At 43.6% G+C, this 19,107-nt stretch overlaps 1 protein-coding gene across 5 annotated transcripts in view; it reads left to right on the forward strand.

Moving 5' to 3' along the window:
- acap3b (ArfGAP with coiled-coil, ankyrin repeat and PH domains 3b) overlaps positions 1–19,107 on the forward strand; it is a 52,249-nt gene that overhangs the window by 24,669 nt on the left and 8,473 nt on the right. For all 5 annotated transcript variants that reach the window (XM_047332560.1, XM_035630616.2, XM_035630615.2 and 2 more), the window contains exons 2-15: positions 1,396–1,453; positions 4,267–4,386; positions 4,948–5,001; positions 8,817–8,875; positions 9,261–9,444; positions 9,590–9,634; positions 9,800–9,895; positions 10,150–10,224; positions 11,307–11,318; positions 17,298–17,410; positions 17,740–17,791; positions 17,988–18,088; positions 18,211–18,322; positions 18,427–18,659. In XM_047332560.1, the coding sequence (XP_047188516.1) occupies positions 1,396–1,453; positions 4,267–4,386; positions 4,948–5,001; positions 8,817–8,875; positions 9,261–9,444; positions 9,590–9,634; positions 9,800–9,895; positions 10,150–10,224; positions 11,307–11,318; positions 17,298–17,410; positions 17,740–17,791; positions 17,988–18,088; positions 18,211–18,322; positions 18,427–18,659 (1,314 nt within the window). The remainder of the gene's footprint in view (positions 1–1,395; positions 1,454–4,266; positions 4,387–4,947; positions 5,002–8,816; positions 8,876–9,260; positions 9,445–9,589; positions 9,635–9,799; positions 9,896–10,149; positions 10,225–11,306; positions 11,319–17,297; positions 17,411–17,739; positions 17,792–17,987; positions 18,089–18,210; positions 18,323–18,426; positions 18,660–19,107) is intronic.

Here is a 19,107-nt window from a genome sequence, read left to right on the forward strand (position 1 = left end):
CACTGAGGCCATATTTGTGTGGGTGCATGTCGGAGACATAAGAAATACAATTTGACGTGTTAAGATCTCAAGAGCAACCTATGCGCCCCAAGGAGTTGCCATAACAACTGACCCTGTAAATGTGGTCATGGGTGTCTGAGTATGCATGAATGTGTGCTAATCAAAGAATACCCCGAGGGGAAGGGTGGTAAAAGCTTCTGGCCCACCCAGGAGCCAACTCCACTTTGGAGATAACGGATGAGAAGAAAGAAGTATTCTACACTGAGGGTCCTACTTCGGTCTCGGGCCCCTGGCGTTAACTAGCGGCAGCGTGAGCGTCATGGCTCACTCAAGGCCAGCAGCCGCTGACTACTGTCCAAAGCAAAAGTCAACCTTAAAAATCCCATGGTATCAATAAGTAGGCTGGTTGTGTTACTCACTGATCTCGTAGAAAGAAGACAAACTGCATGTTGTGTTCGAGGCCTCTCCGCAGCCCTCTGCACGGAGTGAATGTCCGTCTGAGGTTCACTCTTGTTTTATCCCGTTTTCTATCACTCTCCTTCTTCACCTGATTTTGTCCCTCCGTCAACAGGATTCTTTTTCTTTTTGGTTACGCACAAAAAGGCAATAACCTTGTCCCGGTGGCCAAGAGAATAACATGGTGAAACCAAGGCCATGAAGTCTTTTTCCTAAAACTAAACGATAATTCTCGAGTGCGTTATTGCATTTTTATATAATTTATTTTCTTCTTATTAGTCAATGGTAATTTGCTGCCACCTTAGCATAAAACCTCCCTTGTTTCTGCTGCCGCTGCCCACAGCTCAGATTATGGAGGACACCTAAGTAACAGTCTATGTCTCCGCATGATGTCATTCATTGATTTTGCAGCTCGGCCGTGGCCACTAATCTCCCAGAGTGACGCCTTTGTCGATCCGGTCATCAGGACTGATGTTCGACCCTGTGAGACTGTGATGTGTGGAGACTGATTACAGCTTGATATTGCGTTGGGGGTAAATGTTGGTAGATGGTGATGGCTTGTGTTTGGATGAGAGTATTCATTCGGCTTTACACTGTCACCATGATTCTTTTCTGTGTCTCCTTCCGTCGTGCTTTCATCTCTCTCCTCCCTTTTACTCCCATTGTTCTGCTTTTTTGTGTGATGTCACAGTCAATCATTTTGACTATAAATTATTATTAAGTTGTTTGGTATTAGTCACTGATGATGTTGTGGCTTACCGCTTACCCGTGGATCACTCCCAAACAAGAATTTTGAATCTTGTTCCGACTGTGACTGTAGTGGTTTTCAGCTTCATTTGTGGTTCGTCTCTCCAGAAAGCCCCTCTGGTTTGTGCAGAGTCGGGGCAATGACTGAAGAGCAGACGTGATTAACTGTGTGGCTTTGTGTTCTCTCTGCAGGGCTGGCATTGATGATGTGGAGACAGATGTGGTGGAGATCGAGGCAAAGCTGGACAAGGTAAGAACCACGCTGCAGACTGTGCTGCTCGTTAAAACGTCAAACCTGAGCAATGTACTGCGTCTGCATGCATCTGTTACTTTTAACTGGTTTAAAACTGTGTCTTCCTCCACAATGTGAAGTATGTTCAAATTGTGAGAACAACCAATAACTGTGAGAACAACTAACTGTGTGTGTGTGTGTGTGTGTGAGATCATCACGCAGAGCTGTCCTCTGTGATCTGAACATGTGATGCCTTGGTCTCGCTTGCTTCACCAAGAAAGTGTTGTTTCCATGCAACATAATGACAACATATCATTATCATCTTTTATAAAGCTTGAATAAAGCAATTTGGGAATTTAACATTCAGTCGCCTTGAGACAATGTTTCTGGGTCACTTTCACAGAAGGGTTTTCTTCTTTAAAGTGACGTCTCATTTTTTCATGCAGATGTTACGTGTTCATATTGATGTGACATTTTTTTCAATTGAACTAGCAATCTGTCAAAGTTCTCCTCAAACAAGTGGGTGATAACCGGTTTAATATATAATGTGGGTCAGCTGCTATTATCCCCCTTAAAAAACTATCGAAATGAATAGTGAAACTGGTTAAAGGCAAACAATACAATGTGGAGTAATGTCTTAGATGATCATTGTCAGATCTATGAAGAAGAGTCCTGAGTGTGGAGCGCCAGAGGGAATGAAGGACTAACTATCTCTGGGGAGTCTCTGGGCTGAGATCATGCCTCTTCAGATAAACTAATAGACTTGTAAGTCAGACAGCATTTAGGATAAATGGTGATAATGTAGTTATGCAGTGGCCGCACCCTTTTTGGACTTCTGCCTTCCTCTCATCTGTTTTTTTAGACATACATCAGCTAAGCGTTCCTGTTGGTCAACTGGTGACATTTTGGGGGATAAAATTGACCAACTAAGAGAAATGCTGGCCTGTTATTGCAACAGACAAGCTGTAAAAATGATTGTGACATTGTCACGACGTTACAGCTTCTCAGGTTTATCAATAAGGTCCACATAGTGCACAGCCCCCACTCTGAAATTAGCGAGCCAGCAGGCGACACTTTGAAATCGCAAAAACACATGTCCATGCCCCCACGCCATCACACGCACCAAAATACACACATACGCACAGACTTCTACGGATTATTTCTGCCCCCCCCCCCCCCCCCCCCAAGGGTCAGGACCCTCTATTGAACTCTGAGCGCCACTGAAAGATGAGCACGCCAGGTCAGGGAGAGCGCTTTCAATCAGGGTGATTTGTTCTGTTCAGCAGGGGTCCTCGCACTGCTCTGTTAGGATGCTCTGAAGCAGCCTGAGGGATGGTCTCACAGTGTTAAAGGTTCTTACAGGGGACCGGGAAGGAGAGTGATGAAGGCTGAACCTGCCTGCAGTGTCCAAATGACTGTCCTAACCAGTGTGAAAACATGCGGTGCTGTTCATTGTGACGGTTTCTATGCCTGCAAGAATTTGCATGAGCTTGAATTTGAATCTCACTAGACTGAAGTATTAAAGTTTTGGATGTATTTTTCCTTTTTAATGGATTTCCTCTTTGTAAATTCACAACCAGCAGAACTGGCGCCTCTATGGAGCATTCCTAATCTGCCAAATTTTTCAAAATGCTCGTCCTTCAGCTCATTGGCCTCTGAGTTACACTGTTACTTTTTCGGTCAATTAACATGGCGAAGTCTGTCATGTGGTACCAGATGTGACATTATGAGACCGAGCGGACCCCCGTGGTTCTTCCAGTCCATTAATCAACAAACCCTGACACATACACTGTGCCCCTAATGGCTGTGCTCAGACCCTGAGGGCTCACGATGAGATCAGATTCCCTGCATCGGCCAATTTGTTGACAGATTTGTTGTCGGACCAGCCTGGGAGCAGCAGGGCAGGCATCGCACTGCCTCGTGCTGTGCATGGATTCATAGCCGTGTCAGTTGTGTGCACATGAAGGGAAACATGTATGCCGTGTAATATGCGTCGGATATCTACATCTGTGAACGGAGTGTACATTTTTTCAGATCAAAGATTTTGCAGTCATCAGTCCTCACTCTGTAGTTTCCAATCTCTGGCCTCTGTGCAGAATGAAGTTCTTACTGTAAGCCACACTCACACTGCAACAACCTTGGGAAGTTCTGCACCAAATGAAATAATTAAAGGTTTACATGACTCTCGCTAGAGCAGCCCTCCCCCTACTCCCACTCCACCCCTACTCCACCCCTCACACACACACACACACTGACACGCGTTTCGATTCTGCAGCATACACAGCTGCGTCAGGACAGTGGTAATGACAGTGTACCACCCCGTAGCTTATCATATTTCCCAAAAAAGTAGGAAAGAGAAGCGGTTGCCAGTTCATGTGGTAGGCTTGTGTTTAAAAGAGAACATGCCATTGCTGTGAACTGTCTGCACATGGTAATATACATGTTAACAATTAGGTTTCTGCTCTCCATGTGTGAAATGACTCTCCAGTTACTTTGGAGATCAAAATGGTGAAAGTTAGACACACACATACGATCAATATTCTGTACATGCATTACCTTTTAACAAAATCATAATTTCTGCATTTTTTTTAGACTAGCTCAAATGTTTATTGATCATGAGCATTCATTTGGATACTGGATACTCCAGCTTTCACTAGCCTCGATTATTGTCTTGATTAAGTGTCTTCTCAGATTCTGCATGTGACTAACATCACTGAGACTTTTAATATCCCTGCATCACATTGTGTGGAACTTTGAAAATAGACAGTCTCATTGGCTATTGAAAGTGATGATTCTTGTGTTTCTCTCCTCTCTCTCTCTCCCCTTGCTAGCTGGTGAAGCTGTGCAGTGGGATGATCGAGGCCGGCAGGGCCTACGTCAGCGCCAACAAGCTCTTCGTGAATGGCATCAAGGACCTGTCCCAGCAGTGCAAGAAGGAGGAGACGATATCAGTGAGTGGAAGTGACAAAGCTGAGCTTGAGTCTGTGCGTCCACTGAGGAATGTCTGGAGGTCAACTTCTCAACAAATCACCCCTCATCCGTCTTTTCTAGTACATTCCAGTGATTCCCCACAGGAATAATAACAGTTACACAGTATAAACAGTATTGTCCAGACTCAGAGTCATCCAGCTTTGAGAGACGTGGCCACATGCAGACATGAGATGTTTACGCTGGTAGTTTACATCACTGACATCAGTAAGATCTGAAACCTGCTTTATGGTTTTCCTTTTAGGAAAACATTTGGACTAGATTTCCCATCAGTGTGTGGGTGTGTCACCAAACTTAGGCAGCTTTTACATGTGGAGACATAACTGTGTCATAGTTGATAACTATTTCAACTTTAAATATTTTTTTTATATTTTTGTATATATCTATTTTTTGAACAGTGCAAACTGTTTTAAAGAAGTGTGTCTGTGTGTGTGTGTGTTTGTGTGTGTGTGTGTGTGTGTGTGTGTGTGTGTGTGTGTGTGTTTGTGTGTGTGTGTGTGTGTGTGTGTGCTGTCACATTGCAGGAATGCCTTGAAAAGTGCGGAGAAAGCCTCCAGGAGATCGTCAACTACCACATGGTAAGACAGATTTAAACACGTGCATGCAAACACACACACACACACACACACACACTAGTTTCAGCCACGGCAAGAGGTCGAGGTAGAGCCGTGTTTTGACACACCCAGATCCTCTTGGCATGTTAACATCTTTCAGACATCCAGTCCCTCCTGGGCCCAGTATTACAAAACACACACACACACACACACACACACACACACACACACACACACACACACACACACACAGGCTTTAACTGTGACCTCACTTTGTGACAATGAATCTGTACACACTGGCCAGTGAACATATCTGTGTCTGATTCAAACCAAATGCTTCACAAGATGACTACGGCAGCTATGATCCACAAACATTTAACAACACATACACACACACACACAAACACACACACACACACACGACCCCAGAGTTATTTTCCATTTTGACTAAGTGTGAGTATGAAATGATCCGCTCTATGAATCTGCTAAGATGCTCCTGCAGGTTTGAAAAAGAAATATTATATCACATCTTATATATTTTGAAGTCATCAGTATTTACAGACACTAACTACACTGTATAATGCTGACAAGGCAAAATATGAGTGGGTGATGTTCTGAGGTGTTTGAAAGTCATGCGCATTATTGTATGTGTGTAAACAAAAACAACAAAAAAATAGGTGAAGTTAGAATTTGTAGTATAGAGGAAGGAGAAAATAAAAGAGAGAGGAGAAATAAGCAGGAGGAAAGATCTTTCTGTCTTTGGGGAATCGAGAGGAGAACGTAAATAAAAGTAAAAAGGAAGATTCAGTAGAACTGTAGCTTTTACAAGAAATAACATACACCATATACATATATACCATTATTATTATTATTATTATTGTCTTGTACTTAAAATATGAAAAATGATCCTTCAAACTGATTTGCCATTTTTTTCTGATCAATCATTTTTGTGGCAAAGCATTTTGTTCTCATAACAGGAGAAATTGTGTTAAATAAAATAACTAATGAAAGCTTGTCTGTTTGATATGGAGACTTAATATTTCCAGAGGTTCCAGAGGGGGTATATGTTTCCATATAACAGCTGGAGCAGTAATTTCTGAGACATGTCTAATTGTTACAAGAGACCCTCTTATATTAAAGCTGGTCAGCAGGTACGCTGATTAGGATGCATTTTTTCTCCAACTATTGTGAAGGTTAATACCTGCAGACTGCTGCTCTCGCCTCATCACCGACTCCTTCGGTGGAGTTCAAATGATCTTGACTGAAGCAGTTGAAGGGCATTTAATCACCTTTTTTTGCAAAACATTTTCTAGAAGAAAATAAAAAAATAAAATAAAATAAATCTGTCTCACTCTTTTCACGTATTTTTCATTTCACTTCACCAGCCTGATTAAAGACCGAGCTTTTTCAATCAAATTAAAGCTGCACACTATATATGATCCATCAGCTGCATCAATCCAATACAACCATCTCCTCTCTCTTTTTCTATTATAGAAAAGTGCTCTATAAATGAAATGTATTATTATTATTATTATTATTATTATTCTCTACCCATTACATGTCTTGACACGTGTCTTAAATTTCTGTTGTGTAGCTCTCTGCTCTGTCATACAGGCCATGCTTGATCGGCCATTTTCTGCAGGGTTTTTTTTGTCACCACCTGTTTCTTTTCCTCTCCATCAATCCTCCATTTCCCCCTCTCCTCCTGCCCCCCCCCCCCCCCCCCCCCCCCACACACAAACACACACAAACACACACACACACACACACACACACACACACACACACACACACACACACACCACCACCACCACAGGCGTCCCACTCCTGCACTCTAACACCCAGGAATTACACTAATAGCTTGTCTGGCAGACAGTATGAATGGAGGGATATAGGGAGGGGAGGGAAAGACATAGTGAGAGGAAATGGGCATTTGTCGACCTCCCACCGATGCCTATTTCTGCAGCTCTCGTCAGATAAAAAAAGGAGGCATTCAAATGGGAAAGAGAATCTCCCGATATATCACATGATAGTCAAATGTGTTTACTTTCAGATGTAATCCAACCACAAATCTCAGCAGGTTTGGATTTGTTAAGATTTTTATGAGATTGTATCATCTTCATTTAACTATGGGGCAATCCTTTCTCTTCTCCGTATTTGTTTTTCTTGTAAAAAACATATGCAGTTTTGCTCTTTTTTACATTCTCATGTATAGATACAGGAGAGATCAGTATCGATATATCAGGATCTTAGAAGCTGTGATCTCTCTGGACAAGAGGGCTGGGAAACTGAGTGTAAACACACAGAACTGTGGGTTGGTTCATGACCAGGACACAATAATCCGGAGCAGGTTTGGGTGGAACATTTGGATTAGTGCGCATGTGGACACAATGTCTGTCTGATGGAAGTGATTGCGATGGGTTTTTTTCCATGGGATTTACTTCTGTTCTGTCTAACTGGCAGATCGCTTTCACAATCCTGCAAAGTACCAAACCTTCATTTTGCAATCATTTACTCATTTCACATAAAAGTACTTTAGAACTAACTCGATTACAGAAGCAAACTCCATGGGTGGCGAGACATGTGTATCCATAGTACTGACAAATACCTCAAAGAGTAACGCTGTTATTTTACATTAACTTCTTAATGTTGTAATAATGTACATTGTCATTTAGTTGTTGAATTAAAAAAACTGATTTCCTTGGGAAATTTAAACCAGGTAAATATTAAGATCATCTTTCATATATCTTGGTGAACCTTATTCTTAGAAGAACGTGACTTACAGGTGCATAGATATGAAATAATAAAGGGTCTGACAACATTTAATAAGCTCCATAGTCAAGGTGTTTTGTATTCCCACAATGAGCCCAGACTATATGAAAACCACCTAAAATCAAGAACCAGCCTGTGATGTCATCCGTCTCTGAAGGAACGTCATATGGGTGGAGGCTCACACACACACGCACACACACGCACACACACGCACACACACACACACACACACACACACACACACACACACACACACACACACACACACACACACACACACACACACACACACACACACACACACACACACACACATATGAACTAAGCCTACAGTTTAATCCTCGGCGTCTATGTTTATTAACTAGGGATTGCTATAGAAAGTTTAATCCACAGGCTGTGATTGTTGTTTATACTGTCTGTGTATGCGGTTATGAAACAATCACAATATAATCTAAGTGCATCTCTCTCTCTCTCTCTCTCCCTCCCAATCCATCTCTTTCTGTGTGAGTGTGTGTCTTGAACCATTCACTGAATTATCCCCAGTGTCCATGCATATCGGTAAATCAGTGAGACATCCTGTGAATATTTCCTCCATAAAGCTGGACCGTCTGTTAACCAGCAGCCATTTTATTTAGAGTGGGATCCGAATTATAGAAATGGAAGGAAACTGCATGTCTAGATGGTGACAAGCCGCTGTTCTGACTATGCACAAGAAATGGATGGAAAATTCACAGAGGAGGAGGAGGAGAGCTGAAGTACAGGAGAGTGTGAGGAGAGGAAGAAGGAGGCAGAGTGGAAATGCCACAGTTCACAGGAAAAGAAGTATGTGAGGTTAAAAATGTGTTGAGGCAGCAGCTCAGAGTGTGCACATGTGCGTCTGTCCTCATCTCTCTTCCATTTCCCCTCCTCTGCCTCTGGCGTAATCTGTTGCTCTGAGTGTCAGGCCTCACAGTGCCATCTTGTGGTGACACAGGGCCACTACAGATTCGAAGAATCAATCGATCCATCTCAGCTCCAACCAGTTGTTTAACTGCTCTCTCCAACGCTCTCACCGCCTCTGTCCGCAGATTCTGTTTGACCAGGCTCAGAGGTCGATCAAGCAGCAGCTTTACACCTTCATTAAAGAGTAAGTACACCGTCACATACAACAATAGTTAATAATTAGGTCATAATAGCTTCCTTCTGCTTCTAAAAAAAAGAAGTAATGCCTGTTCATGTGTGCACACCAAGACTGGTGCAGTGATGAAAATATCACATCACCAGGTCTTTGGGGGACTAATGATTATAAACTTCAGGATATTAAACAAGTACATTAAGTCCCTAAGACAATGTAAATGTAAATATCCACCAATATATGCACAAATAGCTACATAGTTTAAGTCAAGGCCAAACAATTTTCCCCGTCTATGCTTAACTAATAAACTACTGAACCTACAAGCTCTTGTGATGGCCATGAACATGCGTGGGTTGTAAACTGTCTCTTTGTCCTCGTCTCTCCTCTCTACCACCAGGGATGTGCGTAAATTCAAGGACACCAAGAAGCAGTTTGACCGGGTCCGTGAGGACATGGAGCTGGCCCAGGTGAAGAACGCCCAGGCTCCCAGGAACAAGGTCCATGAGGCAGAGGAGGCCACACAGGCCCTCGTCCTCAGTCGCAAAGCCTTCAGGCATCTGGGTCTGGACTACGTACTACAGGTGCAAAATCCAGTTGTTTTACCAGGGTTGTCCAGTAGATGGTGCTGAATCCAAATACATAAATTTATTTTTTAAAGACACTAAATCATATATAATCCTCCTAATACAATCTATATTCTGCTGATCCTCTTTGTTTTTTTGACAGATTAATGTTCTTCAGGCCAAGAAGAAGTTTGAAATCCTGGATGCAGTGAGTGACCCAGATTTGTCTCTTTCGTGTCACATTAGCATCTGTAGATTATTGTATATGTCCTGTGTGTTAAATCTATATATTCCCATTGAGTGTGTGTTTTGGAATAGCATTGTGTAAACATCTGGTTTACAGTCTTGACTTTTCTCCCTGCGTGTGCTGCAGATGTTGTCCTTCATGAGGGCCCAGTATACTCTGTTCCAGCAAGGCTTTCACATCTTGGATGAGATTGACCCCTATATGAAAAAACTGGCTGCACAGGTAAAACCAAACAAACCCAAAACACACTGAATGCCATGCATGCTCAAATGTGTGTGTGTGTGTGTGTGTGTGTGTGTGTGTGTGTGTGTGTGTGTGTGTGTGTGTGTGTGTGTGTGTGTGTGTGTGTGTGTGTGTGTGTGTGTGTGTGTGTGTGTGTGTGTGTGTCTGTGTGTGTGTGTGTGTTTGTGTGTGTGTGTTTGTGTGTGTGTGTGTCACACTGTCTCACTGACTCGGCCATCTTCCGCTCTGTGCAGCTGGATCAGCTGGTCATCGACTCAGCCATGGAGAAGCGGGAGTTGGAGCACAAGCACGCCCTCATTCAGCAGAGGGTGAGACAACCACACAGCTCCTCTTATCTAACTTTTATCTTCCTCTGTTCAGTGGAAACCACTGCAGCTTCTACGTGTCCTCTCGTGTTATCTGCGTTTTCATTTCTGATCAAAATCCTGCTCCACCGCTGATATGAAAGTTACAAAAATAGACGACAAAATACAGAGAAATGTGAATATAATCAGAAACTGAAACAAGCAGCTATTGGTTCGTGAAACCTTTAGACCCGTTTTTAACGATATCAGCGTTACTTCTGAATTATTCAGGCTAATCTAAAGCTTTTCAAGACTGATGGATTCCTCCTAATTCAGTTGAAGGATCTTGGTAAAAACAAAGCGCGCACAGGAGATATTTATCGGTCTCTCTGGAATATAAAATGTGTCTCACAACAAAAACTTGTCTTATGTTGTCATCAAATGCCTCATTTGAAAGGATAATTTCCCACTGGTGGTTTGAACTATTTGATTACATTGTCTGGTTCCTGGCTCACTGTTGTCTACTCCTTTTGTTTTTTTTTAAGTCAATGAACAATTGTGTTAGTTTTTTTTCTCCTTCAAGCTCAAATTGAGATTTTAAAATTAGGAACGCAGTTCTCACGAAGACCGTTTGGTACAGTATATTTGTTTTATAGGTCACTCAGCTGAACGAAACAACTCTGTCAAAGCGTCGTGCACAGATGCATAAGAAACCCTCCATCTGTTACTTCAGGAGATGCCAAAAACACGGCGGTTTTTCTGCCCGCCTTGGCCCGTCCGTCCCTCTGATCGATTTAGTTGCCAAGTGGAGGCGTCTTGCCAGACACCTCACACAGCTTTGTGTCTGACCTAATAGCCTGTCAGAAGCCCATCCTCCCCTTGTAATGAGATGAAAACCCCTCTGTGTTTCAGGAGTCCTCTGAACTAGCAAGCTAACGACCTGTGATGTGGAATGACCTTTTGGACATTGATTAGGACGTGACGTCTCTCATTCAGTTGAATGTAGTTGAAATTCATGTGTACTTGTATTAATACAAGTACTCTCTCTCTCTCTCTCTCTCTCTCTGCACTGTGCCCGATGTCTGACCTTATTCTTTCACCTCCAGACTCTGATGCAGGTGAGTTTATTTATTTTTTTCCATCTGCACCAGTTGACGTTGCATAAGTAACTAATTATATAGTTCAAAATGAACCGTGTCACAAATGCAAAATGCCACCATATTACAGTCTTTTGAAAGTTTGTCAGAGGATGTTTGAAATGGATGGTGGAGTATCGCACTGTATGATGGTTCAGGAGAAATATGGCGTAGGGGCTTTCCATGATTTTACCTGCCCCACCTTTTGGCCACGCTGTTGGATTTCTTTAAATGGGAATAATGTCGATTTTCAGATGCCGCTTTGTGAAGAAACATTTTGAAATCCTTCCCTAATATTCCATATGTTGATAGCTTCACAGATGACAGTTGTGTGACTGCACGTGAGTGACAACATTTCCAGGTCTGAACTGCTCCTGTTTACATCAAACCCCAGCCTCAACGTGAACTTATAGTAGTTCCTCATAAAATGTGGACCAGCAGATGCAGAGAGAGAGAGAGAGAGAGAGAGTGTGTGTGTGTATGTGTGTGTGTGTGTGTGTGTGTGTGTGTGTGTGTGTGTGTGTGTGTGTGTGTGTGTGTTTTATAGTTATTTTAACAGACTGAGTGATGTATGGAGAGCAGTTTTATGGCCAGCACATGCTGGCTTCTGTGGCAAGAATCTTTAGGCTGTTTGGAGCAGTGCAGATGGTGTGTGGAGAGTGATCCCTTTGATACTTTAACGTGTGTGTGTGTGTGTGTGTGTGTGTGTGTGTGTGTGTGTGTGTGTGTGTGTGTGTGTGTGTGTGAGAGCTGTATGTTTGTGTCGGTCTGGAAGCATCACAGGACGCAACAGAGACAATCAAATGCATTTTCCGTGGTATCTTGGCTTCTACTGAACCTGTGTTCATGCGTGTGCATATTACAGGCAATTCTCCTCTCGTGTCACTTCACCGTTGCAAGTTTGCTTCACTTGTGTGTCACGACTTTGTGTCCATAAATCTTGAATTTTCCCCACAGCCCCCCGATGTGTCAGTTGCACAACTCATCTGATCTACTCGATTGTACAAACACTGTGAGCTTATTTTTGTCTCATTTCTTTTCGACCTCTCTCTTTCCTTTTTCTGTTTTCCTCCTTCCCTCACGCACACGCTTTTTCATAAACGAGCATAAAAACACACGCGCGCACACACACACACACTCTCCTTGGCCTGTCTCTCTCTCTTTGAAGAATGCCGCTCTCCAAAACATCCTCCTACTTTTTTATGTGCTGTTCCAGTTTGTTTCCTCTGAGAATGTAACCCTGAGGATTTGTCAACACGTCAGCAAGCCACGGAGCAAAGATATAATTGTCAAAGCAGAAGCTTAAAAATAGCAGCTATTGTGTCTTTTCTGTGTTCAGGCAGCGTTTTCCATTATCATCTTGTTTTGTTTTTAAGCCATAGATCCTCTTAATACTGTAAAATGTCTATTTTATTTTTCCTTCCTCTTCTAGATTTTTAAAATCCCTTTTTCTGTTGTGTCTGTAATTTATGCGTAGTTATTATTTACTATGCAAGACACATTTGAGTTTTTATTTTTCACATTTGTCAAACTCACTTCAGTACCCAGTTTTGTCAGCCTCTTTTAATGCTGAGCAGCTGATCGATGCATCGCACAGGCAGATGTCGCATCATGTCGTCTGTTTTACATCATGCAGCCTGCAGTACCTTGTTTGTGCATTTACTGCTGACAAAGCTCTGGATGTGGCAAAGCTAGAATTCCGCGGTAAACTACAGTGAAGAATAAGCCAGGGCTGACTGTCAGCTCTGGTAGAGGTCAGCATCTCACTATAGAGACTTCAGACGTCTGACATCAGTGCATGATGCCAGCCTGGGCCCATTCGCCTCTCCATCCCCCCTTGACCTCCAGCCTCCAGTCAACAGACGGCGTTACAGCACACGGGAGGGGGTTGAATGTGAACCGACAGAGCAAGAAGACTTATGAGGAGAGAAAAAGACGGGTTTTAAAAAGGTAGGAGAGAAGTGTAAGATCCAGACAGGGAGTATGAAGAAGAAAAAAACTATAGAAGACGACAGAGTTGTGTAGTTAAACCTCACTCATTTTGGAATAAAAGCCCCTGATTTAAGGAGTCAAATCTATTTATCCCTGCTCAAATGGCAACGTGAGTTTTCTGAAATGAGTAGAGCGGGTCCACTGAATGGAGACTTTGACCAAAAATTATATATTTTTTTGTCATGTGACAGTGCTCTTTGTGATTATGAATCAAAATCTATATTTCCCATTAAATCACTTAAATTTCATTCATAGTTTTACCACCTCTTTTTTTTGTTGCATTTTGCAAATAGTTGTTGCTGCAACGTCACAGTTTAACATTTTGGTCTCTGTCCTTTGATATTAGCTATATTTATATATATATATAAATGTAAAAAACTTTACAAAGCACTATTGTACCTGGTGATCATGTGAAAACTGGACACAGATCAGATCCGAGTTGTGATGAAGTACGAGAAAATATCAAAGTTGCTTCAAGTCAGACATAAATATATTCCTCTGTCTTTGCATCTGTAAAAACACCTTTCTATAAAAGAAAAGAAAAGAAAGCCTGAACACAGAGAACGCCACACAGCATCAAAAGATTCAGGAGATGTTGCCACGAGCCTTCTCAGTTATTCTCCTGTGAACGTGAACGCCAACATCATCTTTTTTTTAGACTCCCTCATATGCAAATCAATTGGTGGAGGAAGCATAAGACATGAGACCGCAGAGTTTGTGAATTATTGATCAAGTTCATTCTTTATTAATAGGCTGTTAAATAACTGCAGGAATCCAATTAAGAAGAGAATAAGATGTCTTCATTATGAAAGTGTTGTATATGAAAAATTTGACATGGGCTTTGTGATTCTTCAGTGGGAGACGGATACCAGAACAGAGGCATGAGCAAGTACAAGCTACTATCAACAATAGATATATTAATCTTTTCAAAATAGAATCAAAAAAAACTGTTGTAAGGTAAAAAAAATATTTAGGCTATTTGTGAAAAAAACATTCATCATGATAATTCAACGGTTATTAAACCAAAACAATAATCTTGTGCTAAGTTATTTTATCATTCCATCTCACTGGTGATTCATCTCGATGATCACTGTACATTCGCTCCTCTTCCTCCTCTTCTGTTTGTGTTGCTCCTGATCCCCCCCCCCCCCCCCCCCCCCCTTTATACACCCCTGTCTCACACCACAGATCACACACTCCCTCTGTCTCCTTTCTCTTCCCTTTCACAGCAGTGTTTGTGTGCAGGACTTCATTGTGGCTCCCGGGGAGATTGTCGCCTCGGCTCTCCTCCTCCAATTGTTGCAGATCTTGGCTACACACAACTTTTTTTAGTTGGAGTGTGAGAGAGAGAGGTAGTGTCATAAATGGGAAGAAAAACCCAAAACATATTAATAAACCTATAGTACAGACTATATTGTATCACTGGAAGTGACTTCAGGGGGCCAAACAGGATTTTTTTTCTATCTTTTTCAGAAACCAACATCAACCACATGGGTATTTTTGACATGACGTATCTAGAAATAATAAATTCTGCAACACAAATGTGTTTTTTTAGAAGTTCCTAGTTTCTATAAAGGCTGTTGACTATGGACACTTGTATTGTGCGCTGCATTCTTCCACCGGCGTGGCTGATTTAAGGTGGGAAGCGCGGGGGGGGGGGCGGGGGCTCCGTCTGCTGCTTGGGGAGCAATAATGTCAGCTTGATTAAGCTGCAATAGTGTTCAGATCGGTAGACAGATGGAAGAGCCGACTCCTCCAGAACTGTGCCGTGGAACCCCCGGGTCCGAGGAGACACATGCGGGTCTCCCCCTCCGTAAAATGAAATGTGTGATCTCGACGGGGTCAGCGGGGCCAGAGGACTCTGGGTGACAGCTGTATGATAATGAGAGCCTGCGTCACGTCCACGCGGCCGGACGGAGCAGGTCGATGGTGCAGGTGACGTGGAGCGACGGGACGACACGAGCTGCTGCTGCTGCTGACTCTCTCTCTCTCCACCTCCCTCTCTCTCTCCCCCTCCCTGTCTCTCTCTCTCTCTCTCCATCTCTCTCTCTCCCCCTCCCTGTCTCTCTCTCCACCTCCCTCTCTCTCTCCCCCTCCCTGTCTCTCTCGCCATCTCCCTCTCTCTCTCCCCCTCCCTGTCTCTCTCTCTGTCTCTCTCTCCATCTCCCTCTCTCTCTCCCCCTCCCTGTCTCTCTCTCCATCTCCCTCTCTCTCTCCCCCTCCCTGTCTCCACCTCCCTCTCTCTCTCCCCCTCCCTGTCTCTCTCGCCATCTCCCTCTCTCTCTCCCCCTCCCTGTCTCTCTCTCTGTCTCTCTCTCCATCTCCCTCTCTCTCTCCCCCTCCCTGTCTCTCTCTCCACCTCCCTCTCTCTCTCCCCCTCCCTGTCTCTCTCGCCATCTCCCTCTCTCTCTCCCCCTCCCTGTCTCTCTCTCCATCTCCCTCTCTCTCTCCCCCTCCCTGTCTCCACCTCCCTCTCTCTCTCCCCCTCCCTGTCTCTCTCGCCATCTCCCTCTCTCTCTCCCCCTCCCTGTCTCTCTCTCTGTCTCTCTCTCCATCTCCCTCTCTCTCTCCCCCTCCCTGTCTCTCTCTCCATCTCCCTCTCTCTCTCCCCCTCCCTGTCTCTCTCTCTCTCTCTCCATCTCCCTCTCTCTCTCTCTGTCTCTCTCTCTCTCCCTACATCTCTCTCTCTCTCTCCCTCCATCTCTCCCTCTCTGTCTCTCTCTCTCTCTCTCTCTCTCCCTCCATCTCTCTCTCTCTCTCCATCTCCCTCCCTCTCTCTCCATCTCCCTCCCTCATTCTCCATCTCTCTGTCTCTCCCTGTCTCTCTGGTGCACTCGCCTGGGACGCGCCGGTGTTCGATATAATGCGTTAGTTTATTTATCATTCAGTTTATTAATTCTGTTTTCGTTGAATTGGAAATGCTGTTGGATGTCAGTATGGTTAAGATGAGGATATTTGGCAGACTGGACCAAACACTGGTGAGAAACGTGATTTATTATAATTTTTTTATTATAATAATTTTTTTAATTTTTTATTATTTCTGTTGACCTGATACAGTCCTCTTGACACTGGTTATATTGAAGTCTATATTTTGAGCTTTCGTATTGGTAAGTAGGCTGCATTCGGTACAAATCAAATAAAAACAGTTACATGGGGGGAAATGCGTCAATACCTAATCAATGTGTTCATTTGGAGTTTGGAAAGGCAAAGTCCTCTTTCTCTGTATTTCTGTATTCTTCTCCACACAGTTGGCGTAAAGTAGTTATTTCCATCTTGTGGCCTTGTTGTTTCAAAATGTAACATCCCACTAGGATTTTGCATCACATAACGTGTGTGTGTGTGTGTGTGTGTGTGAGCAGCTTGCCATATGCCTAGTATTACCTTACCCCAAACCAAAGGCCTCCTCAACAATAATGGAAACCTAACCTTGGCTTTGACTCTCAGTTAAATCTGTGTGCTTGTTTTATTCACCTCACGACTGCGCAGGCGGCATCTTTCTCAGAAACTCCAGCTCTGTGCGGACAAAGCAGATAAGGTTTCAGGTAGAGAGAGGCACAGATTTGACGTGATCTTTAAAGGTAAACAGATGGTCAGTGTCGAGAGGATACAGACTGATGTTTGAGGAGGGACACGACGTAGAGGTAGAGAAAAGGTGTAAAGTCAGAAAGAGGAAGAGATCAGACGTATCAGCACAGCTACTGTACGTGGTGCTGATAGGATATATCTCTGTTTCCTCTTGAAATGGTTTAGTGGACTTTTACCAGTCCACATCATCACCTGACCTGATCTTTATGCAGTTCACTGATCAAAGCTGTTTGTCTCCAGCCGTCATGAAACCGTTTGTGGATTAAAGAGCTCAGAGGAGGAGCGCGGCTGATTCAGTGCACTGGGAACTCCTTGACAATAAGAGCATACAGTGGAAGGGAAGCCAGACCCTAACATTGATGCATCTGTGTTTTCTCACTACAGGACTTTTCCTATGATGACCACAAGTTGGAATTTAATGTGGATGCACCCAATGGTGTGGTCATGGAGGGCTACCTCTTCAAGAGGGCCAGCAACGCGTTCAAGACCTGGAACAGGTGAGAGAGAAAGACGAGACGAGAAAGAGGGAGAGCTTAATAAAATCTAATAAAAGCTAATAAGATAACCAGCAGACAGAAAACAGTTCAACAAAGAGTAGAGTAACAATCAGTTTGGAAATGGTTGGTTTAACTACATTAAACATTTACACCTTTTTCTCAGAGCCCTGATGGCCAGGGCCAACATGAAGTTTGGTCTTCAAAACGAGTATTTAATGCTCTCATACGTCCCTTATATATATATTTATTAATGACCTGTGATGAACAGTGGGGTTTTTCAGTCTGTAGACATCTGATTGATACTAATGTCATACCCTCTCCCCCTCCAGGCGATGGTTTTCAATACAAAACAGCCAGCTGGTCTACCAAAAGAAACTCAAGGTAAGTTTCGTCGAAAATGAGACTACCGAAAAATCAATGTCGGACATTTTTGATCTCGTCATTGACAATCGGCATGTTGGTGGAGAAGAAGAAAGGAGCCATGCTTCACTGCCAGATATGAGGATGGTCACATGTTTTGTGTAACTTGCAGTAAAGAGGGCAACCTCGTTGTGACGCTCCTTTCTGCCAATAACAGGACTCCTTGACGGTGGTGGTGGAGGACCTGCGGCTGTGCTCAGTCAAACTGTGTGAAGATAATGAGAGGAGGTTCTGCTTTGAGGTGGTTTCACCCACCAAGTAAGTGTGTTTACTCACATCACTGGCTCTGTCATTCTGAATGAACTAAGAAGCTCAGTAACGTGCAGATTTTTTGACATTGGACAGTTCTGACATTTTATATGTGGCTTCTTACTGTGTAGGAGCTGCATGCTGCAAGCGGAGTCTGAGAAGCTGCGGCAGGCCTGGATCCAGGCAGTCCAGGCGAGCATCGCCTCCGCCTACAAAGACATCGCTGACAATTATTACATTGAGGTATGAAAACACACTGGAGAAGTAAATGTCACACATTCATTGCCAAGTGGTCCTTCGTGTGGTCACTGACCTGCCTGTCACCCCCCCACCCCCCGTCTCTGCAGCGCTTGGACCGGACAGCTTCGCCCTCCACCAGCAGCATCGACTCTGCCAGCGAGCCCAGAGAAAGGGGGGAGAGAGGTGATAAGGGAGTGAGGGCAGGGGGAGAAAGCCTCCTGCAGAGGGTGCAGAGCCTGCCAGGCAACGAGCTGTGCTGCGACTGTAGCCAGACGGCACCATGCTGGGCCTCCATCAACCTGGGAGTGCTGCTCTGCATCGAGTGCTCGGGGATCCACAGGTAACTGCACGGAGCGCTGAGGGAGCGTTTGTTTAGAGGCGATGTAGGGAAGAACAGCAGAGGGTGAGCTGAAGAACATTATGCAACCACATATTTTCACTTATCAATTGGATTCGTCAGTGGGAAATAACTATTCACAGCAGAGGTGTTCCAGAAAATTAGCCGGCTCAAAACATCTTTTCCACATAGGTTTATTAAAACTGCAACAACAACAACAACAACAAAAGCATTTCCAAGTTTTAAAGCTGGCTATTTGTTGTGATGAAAATTTAATAGACATGGGGCTTCCTCTTTACACACATCAGGCTCTGCAGAGGAGACATTTATCCTGTTTCTGCTGGTTTTATTTACATTGCTCCCCCGATCAACAATCTACATTAAAGCGTGACATTTAATTTCGCAGATAGGAAGTTGTTTTTGTCACACTACTTCCACTTGGTATCATATC

This window comes from Scophthalmus maximus, chromosome 6 (genome assembly GCF_022379125.1).
Source record: "Scophthalmus maximus strain ysfricsl-2021 chromosome 6, ASM2237912v1, whole genome shotgun sequence".
NCBI classification, from domain to species: Eukaryota; Metazoa; Chordata; class Actinopteri; order Pleuronectiformes; family Scophthalmidae; genus Scophthalmus; species Scophthalmus maximus.